At 37.6% G+C, this 22,703-nt stretch overlaps 1 protein-coding gene and 1 long non-coding RNA gene across 2 annotated transcripts in view; both read left to right on the forward strand.

Moving 5' to 3' along the window:
* LOC122046947 (SH3 domain-containing protein 2-like) overlaps positions 1-22,445 on the forward strand; it is a 44,860-nt gene extending 22,415 nt beyond the window's left edge. The window contains exons 6-10 of the mRNA XM_042607907.1: positions 11,871-12,071; positions 12,155-12,217; positions 12,356-12,508; positions 12,598-12,672; positions 22,116-22,445. Of these exons, the coding sequence (XP_042463841.1) occupies positions 11,871-12,071; positions 12,155-12,217; positions 12,356-12,508; positions 12,598-12,672; positions 22,116-22,232 (609 nt within the window). The 3' untranslated portion in view covers positions 22,233-22,445. The remainder of the gene's footprint in view (positions 1-11,870; positions 12,072-12,154; positions 12,218-12,355; positions 12,509-12,597; positions 12,673-22,115) is intronic.
* Positions 9,595-11,860, forward strand: LOC122046948. Its single transcript, XR_006130440.1, has 3 exons — positions 9,595-10,928; positions 11,051-11,180; positions 11,274-11,860. It is a non-coding gene; the product is annotated as an uncharacterized LOC122046948 (long non-coding RNA).
* Positions 22,446-22,703: the final 258 nt, after the last annotated feature.

Raw genomic sequence — 22,703 nt, forward strand, 5'->3', positions numbered from 1 at the left:
TAAAGGTAAACGCCAGTGTACTTATCCTACTTCTTTTGTTTCTTATAACGACTTGTCGTCTTCCTCTTGTTCTTTTATTGCTTCACTTGACTATATCCATTCCTAAAACTGTCCATAAGGCCATATCTCATCCTGATTGGAAAGATGTAATGATAGAGGAGATGAATGCTTTAGATGATAATAACACATGAACTTAGTTGATCTACTTCTAGGAAAACGGGCTATTGGATGCAAATGAGTATTCACAGTTAAAGTTAATCCGGATGAGTCATTTGCCAGACTAAAAGCCTGTCTTATCGCTAAAGGTTATGCTCAGACCTATGGTATAGATTATTCTGACAGTTTTTCTCCAATACAAAGTTGACATTTGTTCGATTATTTATTTTAATAGCCGTTATTCATCATTGGCCTTTACATTAACTTGATATCAAGAATGCTTTTCTTTATGTTAATCTTCTGGAGGAGGTGTATATGGAGCAACCTCCTGGTTTTGTTGCTTACGGGAGTCAGGGCAAGTTTGTCGTTTTCGAAAATCTTTGTATGGTTTGAAATAGAGTCCTCGTGCTTGGTTTGGAAAATTAGTCAGGTTGTTGAAAAATTTGGTATGATGAAAACAAGTCTGGCCATTTTGTGTTCTATAAGTAGTCAGAAGTTGGTATCATTCTATTAGTTGTATATGTGGATGATATTGTTAACACTAGTAGTGATACTACGGGAATCTTATCTCTCAAATCTTTCATTCATACTTAGTTTCACACAAAAAAACGTGGGGTGTGAAAGTGTTTCTTAGGTGTTGGAGTTACGAGGAGTAAAAAAGGTATATTTTTATCTCAGAGAAAATATGTCCTCGATCTATTAACAGAGACAGGGAAATTGAGGCCAAAGCCTTGTAGTGCTCTAATAAATCAGAACATGCACCTCGCAAGATATAGAGAACTATTTGAACATCCTGATAGATATCGAAGATTGGTTGGAAGTTGAATTATCTTACTGTAACTCGTCCAGATATTGCATATTTGGTTAGTGTTGTCAGTTAATTGTCATCCCCAACTATTCATCCTTGGACAGTGTTAGAGCAAATTTTGTGTTACTTGAAAGGAGTATCCAGAAGGGATATTGTATATGCAAATCATGAGCACATTCATATTGAATGTTTTTCGGAATCAGATTGGGCAGGTTCCAAAATTGATAGAAGATCTACTTCATGTTATTGTATCTTTGTGGGAGGAAATTTAGTAGAATGTTGTGTTATGATCTAGTGCAGAGTCGAAATATAAGGCTATGACGCAGTGTGTGTGAGATAATGTGGATATATCAACTCTTGACTGAAGTAGATTTTAAAATTTCAGTACCAGCAAAACTGTGGTATGATAACCAAGCAGCTCTTCATATTGCATTGATTCTTGTGTTTCATGAGCGAACTAAGTACAATGAAATTGATTGTCATTTTGTTCGTGAGAAAATTCAACAAAGCTTGATTTCTACGTGATATGTGAAGATTGAAAAACAACTTGGGGGAATCTTCATAAAAGCTTTAAATGAGGTTCGAGTTGATTATCTTTGTAACAAGTTGGGTATGATTAATATCTATGCTCCAACTTAAGGGGGAGTATTATCTGTGTGTGTGTAGGGTAATATATCTCTCAGATTAGGCTAATTGTCAATTAGCCTAATTATAGTTTTCTATGATTTCTATTGTGTATATAAATATGTCTCACTCTTGAATAAAGTGGATGAATAATTATCATTTTGTTTAACACATTCAGATTAATTTCCAGCTACCAATATCAATCAATTGTCACGTTGAATCTGGTCATTTAAACCTACAAAACAGCTATTTTTTACCTTATCAATCGATTGATAAGACTCACCAATCGATTGATTACTTCTAGTCGATCAGGTCAATTGATTCGGAAACATTCTGTTCATTGGAAATAAGCTATGAATCGATTGCACTAATCGATTGGTAAGTAGTAAAAATATTGATCTTTGAATGAGCTCCGTTTCGATAAAAACTTGCCTCGTTCTGGTATCCAAGTAAAAAATTATGGCCTTCGGAAGTTTGCTCTGTCGGGATTTCCTCGTTACCTAGCACCCGATCAACCTTGACTTGTTGGGACTTCATACCTCATGCCAGCTCCCTGTTGGACTTTCGATCGCCAAGTATTTGGTTAATCATGACCCACGTGGACTCTTCTCTTGCCAACTACCTATTGGACTTCTGATCATCAAGTATTTGGTCAACCATGACCTACTTGGACTTTCTTCTCATGCCAATCCCCTACTGGACTTCCAATCGTCAAGCGTCTGATCAACCGTAGCCCACTTGGATTTCTCATCTTCGTGCTAACTTCCTGCCTTTTGATCGCTAGGTGTTCGGTCAACTGTGACCCACCTGGACTTTTCTCGCCTCATGCCAATGCAACATTAGACTTCTGACATCATCAAATATTTGATTAATTTTGACCTATTTGATTTCTTGTGCCAACTCTTTATTGAACTTCTGATATCATCAAGTATCCGGTCAACTTTTGACCTACTTGACTTTTTTACCATGGTCAACCATAACCTACTCGATTCTTTTTCATTGTCAAGTATTCAAACAATCTTGACATACTTGACATCTTACTAATATATTGATCAAACATCGAAACCTAAATTCGAGTAAACTCAAGCTTGGTCGACTAGGTCAACCTTGATATGAGGTCGATTGCACAAACAATCTTCCCATTTTGATATTTGATAGACTAACTCTTTAGCTCAACTTTTCTTCTTCATCCTTCTTCTCATGTCAAAGTATGAATGAGGATGTCCTAATTAAAATCTTACATTCTCCTTCTTTAACAAACATCAAAAAACTTTTCTTAAGATCCATTCATCTTAAACTTCCAACATCACAATGGAGGCTCCCTATCTTCCATTATCTTCAATGCTCAACTTTGAGCATACACCCATTATCCTTTTTCTCAATCCTTCATATCTCTCATTTTCATTTCCAACTCATGCCTTTAAGATAGACCTTCCCTCAAAGCATTCTCCAACTATAATCATTACACCAACAATGATTTAGAATTCCTAAATCTTTAGGAAATTTCAAAATCTTAAGATTAAAAATTCAATTTTGAATCTAATCCTCCTCATATCCTCATTCTTCTCCTTTTACCATCCCTTTTCATATTTTCATCAAGAAAATCACGTTTGAATGTTTATCCAAGCATATCAGAGGGTTAGGAATAGTTAGGAACTCTAAAAATTAGGTTTAATGGCTGAAATAAACTCATTTTAATAAAAAATATAGCTACCAATCGATTGGTATTTGGTGGACTGAAAACCTGAAATTTTGATTTTCAAACTGAATTTCAAAAATGCATAAGCAATTCTATGATATTTGAAAAATCACGAAATTTCGTGTAGACTTTTAATGTCAAATACTATCAGGTAAATATAATTTTTTATGAAAATGCATCTTGTTTTCATGACTTTGTATCTAACTAATCAATGGTGATTCCTATTAACAAATAGACTTCACCAAGATTTTCTAAAATAATTTTGAAATGATTTTCAAATACAATTTCCAACCATTGGTGGCAAAAGGCGAATACGCTTGCCCCCAGCGCCCCCGCCAACCCGTACCAGGGCCAACATGGAGGAGGTAAATCACGGGCGGCTACTAGCCTTTAGAATAGTGACTAGCACATAAGGGAGACATTTACCTCGGCTTTGCCGAGATTCGAACCCAGACCTCATTGGTGGCAACACCTCATGTGCTAGCCACTAGACCCATCCGAGGGGACTTACAATTTCCAACCATGATCTATGCGCTAAATGCACATAACTTACATATTAGTTTTCCCATGATTGATTATGTAAAATCCATTAGTTTGATAAAACTAAAGCTCATTTTGATATATAAAATTGCATCTTCAACTTAGTTCGTCATTCTAACATCTTACTTGTGTCTAATCATTAGTCATCCTATTGTCTTGTGAGATGTAAAATAGGTTTTCTTTAAACCAAGAGATCATGTATCTCTAACTAAGCATTTTAAATTTGATCATCGTACTAAGATATCAAACAATGGCAAGAATTGAAATAATCTATGTAAATGAGTATGACATACAATACATATCTTTCAAAAAGAAGTCTAAATATATTATAGCTTAAATGAATGATGCATGTATGACATGTATTATTTTTATGACAATATGAAAGATATGATGTGATGACATATGATAGGACACACAATCATGATAATTATGACTCATAAGAAGATATCTAAATTTTCATTTAAGTGTCATCAACTAATCACTGTGTCAAATACTCAATTTTACATAGATGATCTTATCTCCCTCAAATGTGCCAAAAACCCACACTTTGTACACTTCATGAGGATCCGCCACCTCAGCAGCTTCCTCTAGAGTTGACCCCACAAATATGGAGGGAGATAAATTCAGGTACACAGGCGGGAGATGTATGATGGGGTGAGTTTCAAGTAGTGAGTTCCTACGAGATTCGACCCTTGACTGTTACACCAGACATGTCATGCGCCCACCGTCTGCGCTATGCCCTGGAGGCCACTTAGCACACTTCATGATTTTTTCCTATGGTGCCAATTTTTAATCAGCTTAAGAACTCATTTCTTATTGACACTATAAACTTATCAAGGATAAAAAATAACTTCTCATTTTGAAAATGCCACAATACCTTGAAAATGCTCTAAAATATCGACTTTACCATGTTTGGGTTAATTACTTTTCCAATTAGGGTTGACACCTTATTTCCATTTAGTGTAAAGAGATCACACTCTTAGGAACTTAATACCTATTGGAGCTCTTTGGGTGCACTAGGTACTCATTAGGGATAACTTCCCTACATACCTTCCTAATGACTTTTCTAGGCTTCTTAGAAGCTTTAGTCATCCTAGTCTTCTCAAGCTCAACACTAGAGAACTTCTCTTGTAACCTTCACTTGACTTATAGAGTTAGGGTTAATTCTATAACTATATAGAACTCTATACTACGATGACACATTCTCCTTGGCATTGAGTTTATATCTCAAATCTTTCTTGACCGTGAATGATTCTTGCCTATCTAAGCCTAGATTTTTCCTGCTTGGACCCTTTAACTTTATTTGTCATTTTCTTAAGGGTCTTTTCTAATTTATCAAGTCTCAACCTTAAAACTTGATTTTCCATTTCTAGGTCATTAATCCTTGACTCTTTATTAGGGGTGCAAACGAATCGAATCGAGTCGAATATATAGCAAAATGTAAGGCTCGAATTCGGCTCGAAATAAGTATATTCGAGTTCGAGCTCGATTCGAAGTTCGAAAAATTTAAAATGTCTGGTTTGAGTTCGGTTCGAATTAGGGCTCGAGTTCAAGTTCGGCTCGAAATATTCGAACATGTTCGCGAACTATTCAAATTATTGCTCGAAAATAGGTTCGAAAGGCTCGAAATTTATTTATTTAACATATATTTAACTTATATTAATAAATATAGCGGCTCGCGAGCGGCTCGCGAACAACTCAAATAATATAATTTGGACTCGAGTTCAGCTCGAAAAAAAATTCGAACATGTTCGAGTTCGGCTCGAATTCGATAAATTCGAATACGAATCGAATATTTTTCGAGCTGGCTCGAAAAGCTCGCGAGCCGGCTCGATTCGTTTGCAGCCCTATTGTCTTTATGAATGCCTTGATTATTGTTCTTTATAGGCATATGTCTAAATTTCTTAGGGTTCTTGCCTAGATTGTTTCTATCCTTAGATTGGGTAGGTCTACCATTAAACACCCTAAACTTTTCACTATGTTCATGAAAGTTAGCACCAGGATGATAAAATCTATTTCTAACATGGTCATTATCTTGAAATAAAGAAACACTATTAACTAATGGTACCTCAGATTAGGTGTTCTTCTAAACTTGTTCTCCCTCCTTTGTTCTTACTTAAAAGTCTCCTCCTTGGATATTGATTTTGATAATATCTTTTTTGATTGCAAGAAACATACAATGTACTCTTTGCCCTTTTGTATCAAAGTTTCGGCTTTCTTTGACTTCTCCCTCACCTTAGGTGCTAACTCTGTCTTTTTCTTCGTCAAGTTAGAACTTTTGCTCTTGTAATGACCTTTTCCCCTACACTCGAAACAAATGATATGTTTTTTATTTTTAACAATTGCAATTGTTATACCGTCGCTCGTAGAGGTGACATTCTTCTTTCTCATTCGCTCTGAAAGTTGAGGGTTTTTCTTGTTTTAGTATAGCTCCCTCCTTCGATCCTTAAGGTGAATGTTTCTTTGTCTTTTATCTTGGATGTTGAGCACATCAACCTCCGAGTCATCGTGCTCTAGTGTGAATCTCCCTCCTTGGGCTCGTTTTCACTTTGTGCTGATGATGGATTTTCATGGAGTTTGACCAACTTGCTCCATAGTTCCTTTACATCTTGGTATTTTCCTAGCTTACACAAAATATTATTAGGCACTAAATTAGTCAAAATCTTGGTTGCATTATCGTGTGCATCGGATCTCTTGATTTGCTTCTCGGTCCATTTACTCTTTCGAAAAGGTTTTGTCTTTTTGTCTTTAGGAGCTTCAAATCCTTCCGCTAGAGCAAATCATTGCTCTATATCTATCTTCAAAATGTTCTCCATTCTTGATTTTCATTAAGCAAACCCTCCTATTCCGAAAGGAGGTGGAATTTGACTGTTGTATCCAAATCCGCCCTTAAACTCTGCTTGACTCCTTCAAAATGAAGCTTTATCTTCTACCTCTAGCTTTGTGCTCCGATAGAAGTTAATCTAATGAAAAGCAACCTTGCTCTATACTATTTGTTTGGACCCGTGCAAGCTGGGTGAGGTGAATAGCTCCAATCGCTTCATTGATTGATCTTGTGTTCGTCGTTTGTATGTGCAACCGAAATTTGAATCCAAAATTGACGTCACATGTATAACTCTGAGATTTACTTGGTATTCGCCCCTTAGGCGACTAATCCAAGGCCTATTCCTAGTGGTCTCCCTCCATTATGAACTTTCTCCTTTTCGGAAACCTTCCAGAGACGAAGAGGCCTCTTACAAGAACTATACAACAACAACCAAGCCTTTTCCCACTAGGTGGGGTCGGCTTACAAGAACTATAGGAAAACAAAAAATGCAAATACAATTAAAAGTGAAAACAACTTTGCATAATGATCTTTGCTTTGCTTGCTCTTTTGTTGCTTTGAAATGCCTCTTGATGGTTGGAAATGCACTAGCACTTCGCCTCTAACCTCTTAAGAACTGACCTCTTCAATCTTCACGAAACCCTCTTTTATAGGGTTGCATTCGGACTAATTTTCGCCAATAATTTTGTTGGATCCGATGGTTTAAACTTGCCGAACGATTATTTTTTACCTCACCAATCGATTGGTTGCTTCCAGCTAATCAAGCCAATTGATTCGGAAGCATTTTGCTTGCTGGAAATAAACGAGCTTTGTTCCACACAAAAATCATTTTATTCTGATATCTGAGTCAATAGTTATGACTTCGGAAGTTTGTTGTGTCAAGACTTTCTCATTGCCTAGCATCCGATCAACCCTGATCACGCCTCATGCTAACTCCCTATTAGACTTTTAACTACAAAGTGTCTAGTCAACCGTGATCCACTTGGACTTTTCTTTTGCCAACTACCTGTTGGACTTCTAATCACCAAGTGTCTGGTCAACCGTGATCCACTTGGACTTTCTTCTTCTCATGCCAACGCCCTGTTGGACTTCTGATCGCCAAGTGTCCGGTCAACCGTGACCCACTTGGACTTCTTGTCTTCGTGCCAACTTCCTGTTGGTCTTATGATCATCAGGTGTCTAGTCAACCATGACTCACCTAGACTTTTCTCACCTCATGCCAACGCCACGTTGGACTTCTGACATCGTCAAGTTTCAGGTCAACCTTGATTTACTCGACTTCTTGTGCCAACTCTCTGTTGGACTTCTGACATCGTCAAGTATCTAGTTAACTTTGATTTACTTGACTTCTTTACTATTAAGTATTTGGTCATCTTTAATTTACTCGATTCTTCTTTACCGTCAAGTATCTAGACAACTTTGACATACTTGACATTTAACATATTGATTGAACATCAAAATCCAAACTTGAGTCAACCCAAGTTTGGTTAGCCTGCTTAACCTTGACTTGAGGTTGATTGCACCAACAATATTGACTTGGAGGTTTGTAGTGGGACTGAATTGATCAACCGCCTCTACAAATTGTCTGAAGCTTTGATTGTCAATTGCATGAAAAGGAATTTCTGCCTTATAAATCCATCTTGCAAGTTACTCATGCACATCATTTGTAAGCTTTAACTTCCATGCATCATTTATATTTTATTGTCTTGCCTTTGTTGTTAGGACCAAAAGTAGCTAGAGGGGGGTGAATAGCTCGTCGCGTGCTCGTCGCTCGGCGTGGCTTGTTTCTTCAAGGATATGCAGCGGAAAATAACAGAAACAAACACACAACGCTAACAAGGTTGGTTTACTTGGTATCCACCTCACAAGAGGTGACTAATCCAAGGATCCACACCACGCACGCACCCTCCACTATGAAAACACTCCTTTTCGGTAACTACCGAGGGCGGAGAAGCCCTACTGAGACTCTAAAGAAAGGAAGGAAAGCAAAATTCTTACAGCTTTGACAACTGAAAACTCTAACCCTAGCTTCTCTTCTTGCCTTTGATCCGCCTCTTGACTTGAAGCTTCCAAGATCCTTGAAGGCGATCGATCTTTGAGGCCGTGGAGAAGTTGGCGAAAGATCCGGTGAATCGGAGAAGAGATGCAGAAGGAATCGTGCGCCTGCGGCTTTTATCGACGTCAGCGGTCGGATCCCGATCGATTAAATTCTCAATCGATCGGAGACTTTGGATCGATCCACGGATCGATCCGGGCCTCCGCGCGAAAAGCGCTGGATCGATCCACGGATCGATCCGGCGCTTATCGCGCGGCAGCCCAATCGATCGGTGATCGATTGGGACCTCTGAATCGATCCACCGATCGATCCGGAGACTTCTGACCGGCGAAAGATGCGGATCGATCCGGTCGATCGAGCACAGATCGATCCATCGATCGATCCGGCGGTTTTGCGAAACCAAGTCCGAACCTCCAAACCAACATCGGTCAACCTTGACTTGTTGGTACATCATGCCTAGCATCCGGTCACTCCCTCGACCGCCAGACTCCCCATGAAGTGTCCGGTCAATCCCTTTGACCCACTTGTACTTTTCTTTCATGCCAAGTATCCGGTCACTCTCTTGACCTACTTGGACTTTTCTTTCATGCCAAGTATCCGGTCACTCTCTTGACCTACTTGGACTTCCCAACACCAGATGTTCGATCATCCTTGATCCATCTGGATTTCCCTTGCCTGGCTTCACTCACCAGGACTTTCACCTAGCTTCACTCACTAGGATTTTCATCTGCCTAACATCCCAGTCAGGACTTTCACCTGGCTTCACTCACCAGGATTTCCTTCTGCCTAACATCCCAGTCAGGACTTTCACCTGGCTTCACTCACCAGGATTTCCTTCTGCCTAACATCCCAGTCAGGACTTCCCAGTCAAGTATCCGGTCAACCTTGACCTACTTGACTCTCCTTCAATCAGTATCTTATTGTCAAACATCTAAACCCAAACCAAGACTCAGCTTGGTTAACCAGGTCAACCTTGACCTGAGGGATATTGCACCAACATTTGTTGGATCGATTGCGGATGTCCACTTATCAATAGTCCTGAGATGCTTTGAGTTCCTTTTAGAAAACTTTTCCTCCACTTGACAACCATCATCCTCTACTTTAACACATATATTTACTTTTGCCCTCTTTTTTTTAGTTCTTCCACCTTTTCTCGCTTCTTATTCTTGCTATTTTTAAGATAAACTCTTCCTCTTTTTTGTCTCCATCAGATGTTTTAGGTCATGCTTCAACTTGTCCTATAATACCCGTAATATGACGCTTCTTCTGATAAACTCCTCCCTTAATAAGTTGCTTATACAATTTGCACGTGATCCAATCTTTTTTTGCAATACATTACCCTATAATCCCAAATAATGTTATTAGACTTTTGCTTCAATTCTACTTCCGGTTGTTTCTCATTTTTTGATTCCAGGCGGAAGGTGTTGGGTTGTGGGTGACTTTGTAGGTTGGTGGAGATATTTATGTTTTGAAAAGGAGAGAAAGTGTATTAATATCTAGGGTTTTTAAAATTTTGTTGACTATGACCGTCTCACCCATTGCCTCGCCCGCCTTGTGAGTCGCCTCGCACGCCTCACGAGCCTCTTTTGCCTCACCAACGGTTGATGCCTGCCTCTCGCCTAGGTGCCACTTAGGCGGTCGCCTCAGCCGTCATTTAGAACGCTGGAAAATAAATTGATCTTTCCCTAAAGAAAAATTAAGAGGAAGATATTAATCAGAAAAGAGGAGAATCCCCTCACGGTTATGGAGTTTACCTTTATAAGTCTTATCTCTGAGCAATGATAGTGACATGATCCTGAAGTACAGATGCCTATTAGAGGAATGTGTTTGTGGATTAGATAAGCTAGGGGTGGCCATGTCCTGCTATGGTTTGCTCTTGCCATGGCCTTCCCCATTCATGGCTTACTTGCCCTAGCTATGTTTTACGATGACTGCTATTGTCATTCTTATTTCGTGTCCATCCATGAGCCCATACCAGTCCGAGTGTCATGCAGGTTCTTTGAGGGGTGTGCAGGGTTTTTGAAGAAAGCGCCCTTGTCGGCAGAAGGTCCAGGAGATGATCCGGCTTGGACAATCAGCTGCCCAATTAACTAAGTCAGAGCAAAAGGACAAGAGATTCTCAGGCAGGAGCTAAAGTGCTCGATTTGCCAAGTGCTCATTCCATCCTTCAAGAGTGATGTGTGCTTATGCTTGCTTGTGTGTTTGGAGGTACTTTTCCCAGGTATCAACCACAATTATATCATAATTATTAGATTGAACTCTTCACCAGTTATGGACACCATAAGCAAACAAGCTTCTCTTGATCATAACCTATCCCTTGGCTTGTTGCTTCCTGCCCGGTAGATCCTCTAGTTTGATAGTCTTCCCCCTGTAAAGAGTTGAGGATCCTACCTGGAGGAGTAAGGTTGACTGCCAAAGGATGATCTAAGGATGCTGTTTACTTCCCTTGAATCTGATGCTTTAAATGAAATGGGTAAGGAAATTTAGATACATTTTCAATAAATCAAGAGAAAAATTATCTAACCTTTTGTTCCTCCGTAACCCACACGCTGTGGCTCGACTGAAGGAGGGAAAGGAGCAAATCAACACATTTCAAGAGTCGCTGCAGCCACCTTGAATCCACACAAGATTCCTCAATTATGCATGTGAGAAATGGAACTTGAATGGGCTATTCGTAATTGCTCAAGTAGGACAAGGGAATTTCGGTACAAGTCAATAAATCAAGGAGAAAAGTATCTAACCTTTGGTTCCTCCACAATCCACTAGCTGTGGCTTGACTGAAGGAGATAACGGAACAAATTGGCTTGCTTCAAGAGGCACTGCAGCCACCTTGAATCCACCCCAGATCCCTCAATTTTGCATGTGAGAAATTGATCTTGGAGGGGATACTGTCATTACTTATCCAACATGCAAAATTAAGGTATGGATGATGATGATGGACCATCCATTACCATATTAAGAAAGACAAGGCCCTTACCATTTCTAATCACTTCAATGTTTTTTTTTAATTATTATTGAATCCCTATTCCGGTAGGCAAAATGATAAAAACTTAAATTTTGTGGAAAGTTTTGTTTATGACTCCATAAAGTTCATTAGGAAATTGAAGATAGAATTATTATCTTCAAGAAATTCTTGTCTGAAGATATATTTGTTTTTCATCAGGCAATTGAAGTTTCAAGACGCCAAATTAAAGTAAGAGAAAGTGCAGCTGGTGGTGATTACATTTCAAAGTTAGAAGCTGCTGAGGCTAAATTGCAAGAACTAAAATCTAATATGGTAGTTCTAGGTAAGGAAGCAGTTGCAGCAATGACTGCAGTTGAAGCCCAACAACAAAGGTTAACCTTACAGCGGCTTATTGCCATGGTATTTCCCTATTTCTTCCATGCGGTTAACTGTTAGTTTCCAGTTTTTATTCATGTCAAGTAACAAAATTCTCTTCTCTAAAGGTTGAGTCAGAGCATACTTACCATCAGAAAATCCTACAAATTCTTGAACAACTTGAAGCAGAGGTAACTAACCATCATTCTTAGTCTTATGAATATATTTTTGCTTGTAACTTCACTTTTACACATTTCTGGTGGATAAACTTTTTTCATATGGAATACAGAAACTAAATTGTTCAACTTTGCTGATTGGCCACTTTACAGATGCTGTCAGAGCGCCAAAGAATTGAAGCATCTCCGAGTCCTGCTGCAGAAAACTATATGCCACCTCCACCATCATATGAAGAAGTCAATGACATTTTTGTTGACTCTACTACTGATGTATCAACTGAAAATGTGCAATTCTTTTTAGCTGAGGTAGCCAGTGGCTTATATGTCCACTATATGAAGTTAGGTTATGCTAAGTTGTGCTCACGTGTGTTCATATATTCTATTTGTTCTGCAAGGTTATACAATCATACTTAGCTGAGACAGAAGTGGAGCTTAACTTGTCTGTTGGTGACTATGTAGTTGTGCGTAAGGTACGTGTTATTCTGCAAATGCATGCTGTGGAAGTAAGAATTTTATTTTATAATTGATGTTGGTTCAAATAGTAAAATAACTATAGGAATGTGACTTTGTTATAGAAAATTATCATTCTGATTGTATTTCAATTTTTTATTCGATCTTATTTTAAGATGGCTCTAGAATTGGTCTCATAATGCTGATATCATTTGTTGACTATTTCCCTCAGTTCCTATGTCGTATGCCACTATTCATTCTTCAGCAATGATAAGATTACTTGCTTGTTGGTACCTGAAGGGTTTGAATTGCTGAAACAATTTCTTTAATGTCTGTTACATTAAATAGATGAGATCATTTTCTTAAGCACATTTGAATTGTTTGACTCATGTTTCATATCACAATAGATTTCAAATTGAATGTAAAATGATAAGTTCATAAATAATCCAAAACCTAAAGGAACCCTGAGGACCTGATTCAATTCAATATTATTTGATATGAGTCACATTTTATCTGATTTTTAAGAAGGAAAAACACTATAAATTTCAGTAAATTAAATTTCACTAAATTAACTTGACCGTTAAAAAATAATTCATGTCATTGGAAATGAAACCCAAATCACTAAAATGGTAGATCTTTATTGTACGATAAAAATAGAAGCCAAAGAAGGTGAACTTTCACATAGAAATAGAAATCTTTACCCTATGTAGACTTATGAGTCAGTAAGGCTGTAAGAATCTGAAAAAAAGTTAGCGAGGGTGAAGTCCGAACCCCAACAATGGCGTTTGGGAGGGAAAGGCTGCACTTCATTTTTTTCGCAGAGAAGGATCACGTTTGTCTTGATGGGAGGATGGTGTTGAAGATGAGCAAAAAGTCTTCACATGTTGAAATCATCTTTCTCTTCAACCATGTTAATGCTATTTAGACTTGAAGTCGAGAACAATGTTGGAGTTAACAATGACCAATCCTATTTTTGAAGAATTTCAAAGCAAATGTCCTAAAGTCATTTTGTTTCATTTAAAATTGTATGAAAGATGAAAATGTTAATGAAAGATGAAAATGTTAATCAACATCTTCCATTGTTCATGTTATGTGACCAGATAGGTTGGTTTTTATATTGGGGATAAAGCAGGGATTTTTTTTTTACAAATTTTAGCCAAATCTTGTGATTCATAATTGCATACTGATGCAGGAGGAGATCCAAAGTATTCAGATTTACATCTTTTAGTTTTTTTTAATTGGTTATCTGTTTATTAAATTTAGTTTGTTTTTTCCTTAATTATATTTAATCTTGTCCTAAATCTTAGGGAACTAAGTCTTGTTGGTTAATTTATCCTAAATCTTAGGGAATTAAGTCTGGTTGGTTAATTTTTCATTTAGATTTTTTTAGGGCTTTAAGAGCTATATAAACCTATGTGCCTCAGAATAATTTATATTTTGCCTGACGTTAGTTGGTATCAAAGCTCATTAAGATCCAATGAAGGGTCATTGTGGATGTGGTCATGGTTGTGGTCGTGGTCGCAATACGCAGGTTCCGAATGAGGAAATCCAGCATCGTGATCGTAACATCTAGGATGTAATGATGATTGAGGATTTGCATAAACAAGCTGTGAAATTAATCCAACGTCTAGCAGCACGGGATTTTAAAGATCTTGTGATCTCTGATCGTAACTCTGAGTCTACTTTTGAGAATCCATATCACCATCGTACTACATACTGAGAATCGTAGTTGAGAGGAACGATATGGGGACTTTGGTTTTCCAAGTTGATCTTTCTAATTTTTTTGGCACATTACAGGCGGAAGGCTTCATTGATTGGATCAACGAAGTAGAGAGGATTTTCAAGTACAAGTACCTGATCAAGTCAAAGTAAAATTAGTCGTTATCAAGTTCAAAGGCCAAGCCTTAGTATGGTGGAAGCAACTTAGATGATCACGAGAGAGACAATGTAAATCCAAAATCACTGGTTGGGAAAAATCGAAAAAACTGATGAGAACCCACTTTATTCCCTTTGGCTACGTGCAAACGTTGTTTCAACGATTCCATACGTTGATACAAGGGGCTAGAACTATCGACGACTATAAGGAGGAATTCTATTAGCTTATTGTTGGAACAATCGATCTGAGACCGAGGAGTAGACGGTAGCGCGATATTTGGGGGGATTACGACAACCCTTACAAGATTCCCTGAGCCTCCACTCACTCTGGATTGTTTCAGAGGCTTATCAGCGAGCCTTGACTCTTGAAAAACAGTTAAATCGAAAACTAACAAATAGGAGCAATCAAAACAATCGAGTTGTTCACCCTCAAGAGCTACGCCCTTCCCAACAGCCACCACAAGGTAATCCTAAGACATTTGCCAAGTGCTTTTGATGTGGTGAACATAGGCATCGAGCTTCAAATTGTAAAAGATTCCTAAATAAAAAAAAATAAAACCTGGTTGAGGAAGACATGGAGGATGAACCTGAACAGACGCAAGAGCCTACGGGTGCCCAAGGAAGAATTGGAAGATGATTGGCTGAGAACCAACATCTTTCACACAACTTGCACGGTTACGGACAAAGTTTACAAGATGATCATTGATAGTGGAAGCTGTGAAAATATTGTATCCGAAGATGCTGTTCAAAAGCTACAGTTGAAGACAGATCGTCTTTCAACACCCTACAAGTTGTCATGGCTTAGCAAAGAGAGCGAGGTAATTGTGGATAGGCATTGCTTTTTGTCTTTTTCTATAGGGCAGCAAGTATTACGACCAAGTATAGTATGATGTTGTGTCAATGGACGCAGGTAATGTACTGTTGGGATGACCTTGGCAATATGATCGCAGCGTCATTCACGAAGGACATAAGAACACCTACACCCTCAACATTAAAGGGAGGAACATCATATTGGCTCCTCAACAAGAAGGAACCCCTTCAAATTTGGTAATCAATAACTCTACACTATTTTATATATCCATATTTTTGAACGAGATGAAGTATGGAGATGTGGTATGTGCTTTACTTCTTTGCAAAAGTAATGTAATAGACCTAGACTCGGATCTACCAGCTGAGGTGCAACAACTTCTATTCGACTTTGCTGATTTGATGGACGAAGACCTGAGGAAGACTTCCCTCTATGAGAGACATTCAGCACCAGATTGACTTCATGCCGAGGTCAAGATTACCTAACTAGCCGACATACCGTCATAGCCCTAAGGATGCTGAAGAACAATAAATTGTGGATCTATTGAGACGAGGCTATATTCGCGAGAGTATGAGCCGTTGTGCAGTCCTTGCCCTACTCGTGCTAAAGAAAGACGGTTCGTGGTGCGTGTGTGTTGATAGCCGAGCTATCAACAACATCACGATGAAGTATAAATTTTTGATTCCTTGCTTAGATGACATGTTGGATCAACTTTCCGATTCTAAAATCTTCTGCAAGATCGATCTTAGGAGTGGTTACTACCAAATTTGAATCAAGCTCGGAGATGAATGGAAGACCACCTTCAAGATACAACATGGGCTATACGAGTGGATGGTCGTGCCTTTCGGACTATCCAATGCACCCAGCACGTTCATGAGATTCATGCATCAGGTCTTGTGACGATTCATGGTTGTATACTTTGACGACATCCTCATTTATAGTTTGACGCAGGCTTTGCACCTTGATCACCTCCGAACTGTTTTTGAGAATCTAAAGGCAGAATACTTATTCGTCAACAAAAGAAAGTGTTTTTTCTTCACAACCACAATTTCATTTTTGGATTTATTGTGCCTACTAATGGTGTCTGTGTAAATCCAAGAAAAAAGATGCAATCTTAGAGGGGTGTATTCAATCAAGAGATTGAATAACTTTCATTGACTTTTTTTAATGATAGAATTTTATGGAGTTGATAGATTTTTATTGATTTTTATAGAATCTTACATAGTTGTGAAAAGAATTCTATGGAGTTCTATAGACTTTTTTTTGTAAGACTTTTACAGACATTTGTAAACTTCATGAAAACTTGTGGATTTACGGGAAAGAAAAATTCTGACGGTGAGACCCTCGATTGTGTAGTTTTCTAAAGAGAAAGGAATGTCTCGTCTTGTGAGAGTAGAAAAGAGAGAGACGTGTAGGGTTAAGGGGGGTGTATTTAATCTTGGAAAAGCATAGGTGGTCATGGTCTCGCGCGATATTTATCTTTGAACAAAATCTAAAATACCTAATTAAATTAATTTTTTAAATAAAATAATAAATAGCATACTTGTCGATAAATTTTTTTTTTTCAACTTTTTATACTTTTGGCTTGTTTTGGCTAAAAAACGAGAGGATACATCTCACTTTGTAATTTAAAAAAAACTTTAATTATATAATTTTAAATCCAAAAATATTATAACAATTTAAAATGTTTTTTATTTATAAATTTGATCCAAATTATCATGAAAAAAAGAAAAACACACGTAAAGAGAAAAAAGAGAAACTCAAAACGAAATATCCGAGCGTATAGATTATCAAGTCAGCTGGTACAGGTTGTGGGTTGATCAACAATTAGAGCCTTTATATCCCATGATTATCCTGACAAAAAGGTTTATCTGTAGGTCCTTATAAACTGAAAGCTTCTGATGAATTGAAGAAGCACATGATGAGAATCTCGAAAGAGATGGTCAATGATGTAATCAGTAAGGCAAACAAGCCTCTCAGTAAAGGTGAGGTCTTGTGGCGCTTGATGTTGCAGCTCGACCTTGATGTTTGCCGTGCCTGTTCTAGGAATCTTGAGCAATTGGGCACTTTTGTTATCTCTCAAATCGGGTCACAATCTTGAGTAAATTTATTAAAAATGAAATGCATGCTCGAGACTTAAAACTTGTAAATTTATAAATTTACTCAAGATAATTTATAAATTTTTAAAGCATTTCATGCAAAGCTCATGAATTAACTTGAAACTGGTGAGCATGGCCTACTTCACCTTTTATTAATTTATAAAAGTCTTCGCATGGAAATTTTTATAATTCAAGTTTCAAGTTTATTTATGAAATTAATAAAAGTCTTCGCCTCACCAAATGAGCAATTATAAATTATGAATTTGCTTGAGTCATAATCATGAGCTTCGCATGAAATGCATGCTCGAGAGGAAACAAGAAGAGTGGAACGATTGGGGTACGCAAAAGGTGATGTAGGCCGTCGAGAGGTTAAATAAGGATTGGGCCTTTAAGATTAAAGAAATAATTAAAATCAAGGAGTTGGAAGAGAAAAGGGTTATTCGCAAAAAATTAAGGCGCTTTGAAGTCCATAGAAATCTCATGGGTGAGGAGAAGACTTTTTATTTTATTTTTAAGTTGTATCAAGTGTTTTGGAGAGCTCTTATTGTTTAAATTTTGTATCCAAGGGATTTTAAATGAATCCATGAAAATCTATTAAAACTTTGGATATAAGAAGATTTTTATAGAGTTTTAAAAAGTCAAGTTTGAATACCACGTGACTTATTAAAACTCTATAAAAATCTAGTTTGAATATCACTATATTTCTATAAAGTTTATAAAAGTCTAGATTGAATACATCTAGACTTTTAAAATCTACAAAAGTCAGTCAAAGTAATTAAAACTCTAACATTGAATACACCCCCCTTAGAGTGGTCGCAGCCAAAAACTATTTACGACGTCCGAAGTTTCCATAGATTGGCCTCTTTCTATCGTCGGTTCATCTGAAACTTCAGCGCCTTAATTGCTCCTATCACCGAGTCTCTCAAGGGGCACGAGTTCAAGTGTACTGAAGTGGTTACAATTAGTTTTCTACCGGTGAAGCAAAAGATGACTGAGCATCCATTCCAGTACTTCCAGATTTCAACAAACTATTTGAAGTAAACTGTGACGCATCTAGCATTGACATTGTTGGAGTTCTAAGTCAATAGGGATGCCGATTGCCTTCTTAGAAACTATTTAGTGTCAAGAAAAATTACTCCACCTATGACGTGGAATTCTACGCTATTGTGCAATCCTTGAAGCATTAGCGTTATTATCTCGTGCAGAAGGAATTTATCTTGTTCATTGATCATGAGGAGTACATCAACGACCAACACAAGCTGAGTAGTCGACATGTCAAGTGGGTAAACTACTTGCAAGAATTCAGCTTCACGCTGAAGAATCAATCCGGGAGTCTCAATCATGTTGCTGATGCTCTAAGCCATTGTTCTCCCTTGCTTACTACCATGAGCATTAGAGTTGCCGACTTTGGATCTTTCTCAGATATGTATGTTGTTGAACTCTCCTTCGGCAAGATATTTTAGGAGGTAACTAATGAGCTTCGTAACGACTTTATTCTGTATAATGGTTTATTTCGTGAACTATGATTATGCATTCCGGATTATTCCTTAAGAGAACACATTATCAATGAATTGCATAACGAAGGACACCTCGGCCGACATAAGACATTAGCCCTCATTTCTTCTTACTTCTATTGGCCCAAGCTAAACATTAGCTCATTTGTGGACTGTTGCTTTGTTTGTTAGCAATTTAAGGAACCCTTACCAATGTTAGTTTGTATACTCCCTTACCAATTCCCGAAGTCTTTTGGTGTGAGGTTAGCACAGATTTTGTATTGGGTTTACCCGCACCCAACGGACCACATTTTATATTCTAGTTGTGGTGGACCGATTCTCCAAGATGGTTCACTTTGTGCTGTGCAGAAAAACTACGGATGTTGTTCGGACTGTCACCCTCTTCTTCAAAGAGATGCGTGTTTACATGGTATTTGTCAAACTAATACTTCATATCATGATACTAAATTTGTCAGTCAATTTTGCAAGAGTTTATGGGGAAAGCTAGGGAAGAAGCTAAACTTCAGCAGTGCCTATCATCCTTAGATGGATAGTCAGACCGAGGTGGTAAACCGGAGCTTGAGAAATCTTCTGAGATGTCTCATAGGAATCAAATCAAAGCAATGAGATCTAGTTTTACCTCAAGCAAAATTCACATACAATAGATCAAAGAACATAACCAATGGTTTGAGCCCTTTAGAAGTTGTTTATGGACGAAACCCATTCGGGGTACTAGATTTAGTCCCTATTTCACGTCCAGGACAAGCTAACCCCATGGCTGAGCATTTTTGGGTCATTCATGAGCCGGTTAAGTAGGCTATTCAGGAAAGCAACACCAAGTACAAGATGACAGATCGACATTGACATCAGGTTCTTTTTGATGTCGGTGATATGGTTTGAGTTGTATTAACTTGTGACCGTTTCCTTGTTGGTGAATACAACAAGCTCAAAGATCGGAAGATTGGACCTTGCGAGGTACTAGAAAATAGTAATGATAATGCATATAGGTTGCGCCTTCCTTGTCATTTAAAAACTTTTGATGTTTTTAATGTGAAACACTTAAATCATTGTGCTGTGGAGCTGGATATACCCACCTTAAACTCGAGGACGAGTTCTCTTCAACTCCAGGCAACTGATACAGGAGGGGTCTAAAGTATTCAGATTTGTATCTTTTTGGGTTTTTTTTAATTGGTTATTCGTTTATTAAGTTTAGTTTGCTTTTTTCTTAACTATATTTAATCTTATCCTAAATTTTAGGAAATTAAGTCTTGATGGTTAATTGTTTTCTCAAGAAGGTTTTTAAGCCTATCTTGGGCTACTTCTTATTCGTTATTTTTCTCTTGTTTCTCGTTAATCTCTCAAAAACTTCACGCCCTAGAATAATCTATATTCGCTCGACGTCAGATACACTTAACAATTCAAAAAATCGATGGATTCATGATTCATAATTTATTATGAAATTTTTTCTATGTGCTCTATGATCTGAGCGACAATTTCACAACCTTTGATTTTGAAGCGATCGATTAAGTGGTTTGGCAACTGATTTCCTCTTAAACTTTCTACTTTATCTTGTCATGCTGTCATCATGATGTGTGACAACTAATTTGATTTTTAATATTCAAGGATTAAGATAACAGATATAGAAAGTGCCTGGTCTAATTGGGTGCCCCTATTCAATTTAGTTTGATCAATCGACGAATCTTGTTTATCCACGTCCCATTTGATTAATTTTCAATTCTTTTTTGGATCTAAATGAAACTTATTTGGTTGAAGGCATAACTCCTTAAATTGCGTCTAGACTGATGCTCAAGACACAAACTAGAACCATGCAGAATGGTGGCTAACATTGACAGCTTTCTTAAGGAATGAAATAGAATAGGACTAGAGTATGAATGAAATTTTGTAGTTAATTGAAGAAATAAAGGTTTTATTCTGTCTCTATGCTTGGTTTGGAGATATTGTGCAAGTAATAGGATGGTGCAATGTTATTCAACATTGCATTCACCCACCAACCACACTTTATGTCCACCCTTTATGTTGGACATTGACATTGCCATTTACTACATGTCAAAGTGTTGCAGACAACTTGTTAAACATCTAGATCCAAGATGGAGTATATTTCTTTTTAGTTAGGTTGAGTCCAATCAACATTGGAAAGGAAATGAATGTTTTTAAAGGATATTTATGGAAAATAACAATTAGGCTGCAATATTATTTATGTAGGTTGATGGGAGGAATGGGAAGCAAGAATGCTAGATTGAAAGAAAATAATATTATTTTCTCATGAGTTCTGATTTTATTCTTTAAATCAAAGGCACGAATAACTACATCAGAATTATGAGTAATGGAATAACCATTCCTATGAACCTAAAATGCTATGAGTTTTGGCTAATTTATGCAATACCTGCTACCCTGAAACAAAGCACCAGACCTAGTGAGTTGGAAGATAAATTACATTTACTATGCAGCACTTGCTGTATTTCTGGCTTTAACTTAGTAAACTATGAAAAGATTTAGAGTGGCAGTCATATGTCTGGTTCACAGAGCAGTTGATAAACTCTGAAAAGGTTTAATCTGTCTTATTATTTCATATGCTCATTCTTTTTCAGTTAATAGTTAAAGCATACAAACTGCACATAAGTTGACAAATTTTCTACTATGGTGACACTGGTAGTGTTACTTTGTATGTATAGTCGACAGTCTTGATGATATTATTCTATGGATGCCAATTCACACAAGCTGAATCTTACTAGGTGATCTCTAAGTTCTATTCATGATTACCCCTAACTATGCAAACAGGTGTTCTCAATCCTCCACAATCTGAGCATCTGTCAAATGTTTCTTATTTTCGTTTTTGTTTACTTGTTCCTATTACTTAATGACAAAAAGCTGCCCCCAGGGCATAGCAGAGACGGTGGGCGCATGACATCTATGGGGTAATAGCCAGGGGTCGATTCTCAGGAATTGATGACTTGGGGTTTACCCCACCATGCGCCTGACGGCTGTGTACTTACATGTACCTCCCTCCATATCCATGGGGCCGGCACTAGGAGGACTGTTAATGTAGAGGATCTATATTTAATGACAAAAAGGTGTTATTTAAACTGCCACAACCATGCAATTCTCAAGCGGAAAATCCTACTAGTTTCCATTTGTTTCCACTTACTGATCTGATTGTTCACTTGCAGATTTCAAATAATGGTTGGGCAGAAGGTGAATGCAAAGGAAAAGCTGGTTGGTTCCCTTTTGCGTATATGGAAAGACGGGAGCGAGTGCTTGCAAGTAAGGTTGTTCCGAACCTATAGATATCAATGTTTCATTAGATGCCGACCTCGTGCAGTGATGTTTGCATCCATAAGCTGAAAACATATTGGGTTTGCATCTACTCTTGATCCCCCCTCCTTTCCTTTTTTCTTGCATGTTCTGTCTATATATATGGCTATTTTTTGTAAGCCTGACACATGATCTTATCTTGTTTATGTCCAATCTAATTAATCTAGATACTATATTATTGTGAATCCACAGTTTCTACAGTCATAATGGTCAGCATATCAAACAAGTTATTGTCTCTAGAAATAACTTGCGGATATTGAAACATAGTTATTCCTTTTCCATATCGAAAAATCCTTTTAACTTTGAATGACTTGTGGTAAGTTTTGATTGAAAGATGTTCCCAGGTATTCTACTTGATTTCTTCCTTAGGTATTTGTTTATTGTTACTTTCATATATAATGAACCTTTACCTTCTTGTTCTCGTTATTGTTGCACCATCTTCG

The sequence above is a fragment of the Zingiber officinale genome, chromosome 2B, assembly GCF_018446385.1.
Source record: "Zingiber officinale cultivar Zhangliang chromosome 2B, Zo_v1.1, whole genome shotgun sequence".
Lineage (NCBI taxonomy): Eukaryota > Viridiplantae > Streptophyta > Magnoliopsida > Zingiberales > Zingiberaceae > Zingiber > Zingiber officinale.